Raw genomic sequence first — 4,022 nt, 5'->3', positions numbered from 1 at the left:
CCTGCAAACAACCACTCTAATTTTAACAACTAAGACCAGACAGTTATTGATAAAATTAGTAATTATTCACATATAACTTTGCTTTGATCCTCGATGTTTTGCCATTCTTTACTCAGAAACATAAATAACTAGAAGCACTCGGAGAGCGCAAACCTACGCTAAGGCCATAGGGTCACTGACGCTGTAATACGTGTATCTAAATACTGTGAAATAATCTTTCATCTTTCCCAGACAACAATAACCCCCTATCCCGCAATAGTGAAGAATCCATAAAAAAATTCCTGGATCCAGATCGTGATCCAGATCACCGCCAAAATTTAATCACTTCTTCCTCTTGTCATTTCCAACCACTCCACAAAATTTCATCGAAATCCGTTCATAACTTGTGGAGTAATCCTGCTGACAAACTGACAAACAGACAAACAAACCAACGTGACCGAAAACATAACCTCCTTAGTGGAGGTAATAATAATAATAAAAAATTAGACCTATAAAGGAAAGAGTACATCCAAAAAGAAACATCAAGAAATGCCACCCAGTTGAAATTTTCCCCAATTTTAAGAAAAGTAAAATAAATAAATAAAAATGTAAAATAAATAAATGCCACAAAATTCTAATGTTTCAATAAAAAAAAAATATGAACCCCTGGTTCACCAGCACAGATTCATTATCATAGTCTCAACTCAACCGACACAAGTGTTGCACAAATTTAACATTGTTCAGTTTGTTGCTTGCGTACAGTCTATTATTCCTCTGATCCGCTCATTTACAGTAGCATCACAATCAAGGACACTGCATATCATCGAAGAACCTGTTGAATGACATGTTTCTTGTATTGGTGTGCCAAGTGTTACGCAATCAGCACAAACCCCACCTTGTTAAAAAGGCAGTAGACACAGTGGATGAGCTTTAGGCTGTAACACTTGTGAAGCATAAGTTGTGTGATTTCCCCTGATCTCCCGAAGGAACCATGTCTGCTGTGTACCTTCTCGTCCTGCTGATCCCTGTGGCCTCGGCTCAGACTTTTCACTGGGGTCGCTGTCCCACTCCGAAGGTGCAGTCCAATTTCAGTCTTCAGCCGGTGAGCACAAACAGAACAATATGTTTTGTTTACTGTATGTTTACTCAGCAAACAAAGAGCTGTATAGAACTAATGGCTTTGTATTTACAGTACATGGGAAAGTGGTATGAGATTGAAAAGCTGCCTGCTCACTTTGAAATAGGAGAGTGCATCCAGGCAAACTATTCCATGAGGGAAAATGAGACCGTCCAAGTGTTGAACTCCCAGGTGTTCACCCTCAGGAACAAGTAAGTATTGATGACTGGACATAATGCTTACCTAGCAGTTCATGGTGTCTCTTTAGATTTTGTTTTGGTTTTTTTTTGCCTGCTGCTGTGACAGATTAGAAGAGACTGATGCCACTTTCGTGTCTGTGTGGTAGATAAACAGCAGTCTGCACTCTGAGAAATGAGAGAAAAGGGATTCCTTCTTTCTGATTTGTTATGTTGTTTGAACAAACAAATACACAAATTGTACACATATTTGTGTGTCTCAGGAATGGCAGCAGGTGGTTCATAGAGGGGACAGCCAAGGTTGTGGACCCACAAGAACCAGCCAAGTTAAGAGTCAAATTTGCATCTTGTAAGTCCCCGTCTTATCATCTGCTTAAACTTGTTTTTCTTTTTGTTTTCTTTCATTTTCTTCAAAAATTTTCTCCTTTGGATCTGTTTTTATTTTTGTCTTGTAAGGAGGATTAAGCTCATATAATCATGATAGGAATTAATGAACAGGTAGTAAAATAACACTTTGGCTCACTTATAGCAGTTCAAGTATTTCAGTGATACCAAATTTTGTCTCACTGTTCACTGAGCTTATCTGAACTGATCCTGCTTAGAGACAAAAATGAAATTTAGAATAACTCCAGCTGACAAAGCTGCCTTAAACATTTATGCATTAATTCCTTAATGCATAAATGTCAGTGACGTTTATGCATCTGTATTTATTCTGCTTTAGTCACGCCAGTCTCACTGAACGAGACCTGTCAGTTCAGTCCATAAACTGTATATTAAAGATGGAAGTAGCCATTATGATGTGTAGTATTATTTTAAACCCTCAAGGCTGGCATTTAAGTCAATGTTTAAAAATTATTTTAGCAGATGCTACCATACATGGACAAAAGTGCAGATAGAAGAAGAAGAAGAAAGAGCTTTATTTGTCACATACATTTACATGCAGTGAAATTCATTCTCTGCATTTAACCCATCACACACATGGAGTATGTAGTACACACAGCACAGCATGGAGCAGGGGGCAGCCAAAGGGCGCCCGGGGAGCAACCTGGGGGGGTGGGCTTGCTCAGGGACCCACAGTGATGCCAACCCGAGGATTTGAACCAGGGTCCTCTCAGTGACGAACCCTCTTCTTCTCCTCTAGGCCACCACTCCAGATACAGATACAGGAGTCAACTCCAGTACTGACTGTATACCTTGTTTGGCAAGATGCATCAATTATTCAATGTGATATTTAACTGGATGTTGATTCTAGTAGGGATTAAAAGACAAAATGTGCTTACGGGAGAAACTGAATGGTCAGCTCTTTAGATTTTCTTTTAGTTCAACCAAATCCTGAATAAGACAAAACTATCAAACACATGTCAAAGCCTCAATCTTGTGGTAATTCTACATGACTTTAAGTCTTTAAAGATTTTAAACTGACATGAGTTACATAAAAATTCTAAAGAGACAAAAATAACCAATTTTAATTTGTCCAATACTTCAGTTGAAGAATAAATAACCTGCGATTATTAGTATATTAGCATGCCAACAGTTGCATTTATCTTAAAGTACTGTGACACCAAATATAGCATCACAATCCTGACTTGTTTATTCAAGTGATATCCTGTCTTATCAGTATGCAGATGATACTGTAATTATATCTGTATAAATATGAAAGAAAATATTTTTTTCTTTAATCAAAGTATGTGTTGCTCAAAAATCCTGCCCAAAGAAAGGCGCAAATATGCCTGCGTCAAACACAGTTATTTAATGAAAACATCTCTCGTTTTCTCTGAACAACCTGAAAACTTTTCCTTATTTTTAGTCAGAAAAAATTTAGTCGGAAAAAAAATTCACTGTGATTCATCACATATTGATAGTCGCATCATATTATGTTGCATCAGTTTTTTTGTGTAAATTAATTTATACTCATGGAAAATGGGATAGTTGTCTTAATTCTTTCTGTGTGTCTGTGATCTTTGCTCTCAGTTCTTCCCTACTCTCCATACTGGGTTTTGTCAACTGACTACAACAGCTATTCCATCGTGTACTCCTGCACAAACATCTTTAAGATATTCCATGTCAACTTTGCCTGGATTTTGTCACGGTCGCCCACCCTGCCTGCAGTGATGGTGGATTATGCCAAAAAGCTGCTGATTGAAGAAGGAATCGACATTTCCAAGATGACGCACACAGATCAGAGCTGCAGGGTATAAGTGAAGATGCTCATTCTTTGCAGGAGTTTTGCTTTATGAAGAGTTCTCCTCAAATCTGTCTTTATCTGCATTACTCTGTCATCTTTTGATTTTTTGCATCTTTTCAGGACTATTTTAATACACTAAAGTCAAAAATATGTTGGTTCTTTAAAATGGGTAACATATAACTCCAGATATTAATTATCTGATTAACAGAGCACTATTACTTAGTTACAATAATCACAGAAACAAGCTGTTCTTGTGGATGGAAAAATATTTGTAAAGATTCTGTATAAAGTAAAGTTGCATCCATTAAACAGTTGTTTGGTCTCTTTTCATTCTAACGCTCATGAATCTGGTGAACATACATATATGTAATCCTGGTTCATAGTGAAGTGATAGAAGAAATGTTGTAGTTTTAGCTATTAATAGCATTTTAAGATACAACTCGGCTTGATCATTCAGGATTTTATAAACCATGTTACCAAAAGTATTTACTTGTCTGGCTTCGTAGGGGAGGGGGGGGTCCTTAAGTTTTAGGAGTGTTCATGG

At 37.3% G+C, this 4,022-nt stretch overlaps 1 protein-coding gene across 1 annotated transcript; it reads left to right on the top strand.

The window, feature by feature from the left end:
• Positions 1-888: 888 nt before the first annotated feature.
• LOC115799704 (apolipoprotein D-like) lies at positions 889-3,724 on the top strand. Its single transcript, XM_030756975.1, has 4 exons — positions 889-1,081; positions 1,172-1,308; positions 1,557-1,642; positions 3,265-3,724. The coding sequence occupies exons 1-4, from the start codon at positions 971-973 to the stop codon at positions 3,489-3,491; spliced, it is 561 nt and encodes a 186-aa protein (XP_030612835.1). The 5' UTR covers positions 889-970; the 3' UTR covers positions 3,492-3,724.
• The last annotated feature ends 298 nt before the right edge of the window (positions 3,725-4,022 follow it).

The sequence above is a fragment of the Archocentrus centrarchus genome, chromosome 20, assembly GCF_007364275.1.
Source record: "Archocentrus centrarchus isolate MPI-CPG fArcCen1 chromosome 20, fArcCen1, whole genome shotgun sequence".
Taxonomy (NCBI): domain Eukaryota; kingdom Metazoa; phylum Chordata; class Actinopteri; order Cichliformes; family Cichlidae; genus Archocentrus; species Archocentrus centrarchus.
Note: the sequence above shows the minus strand (reverse complement) of the source record. Positions and strands in the feature narration are given on the sequence as shown.

What these genes read in the sequence shown, in the direction of transcription:
- LOC115799704 (XM_030756975.1), top strand. Translation starts at nt 971, where the DNA reads ATGTCTGCTGTGTACCTTCTCGTCCTGCTGATCCCTGTGGCCTCGGCT. An exon ending in CCAATTTCAGTCTTCAGCCG is followed by an intron (nt 1,082 to 1,171) that starts GTGAGCACAAAC and finishes TTGTATTTACAG; the next exon opens with TACATGGGAAAGTGGTATGA. An exon ending in GTGTTCACCCTCAGGAACAA is followed by an intron (nt 1,309 to 1,556) that starts GTAAGTATTGAT and finishes TGTGTGTCTCAG; the next exon opens with GAATGGCAGCAGGTGGTTCA.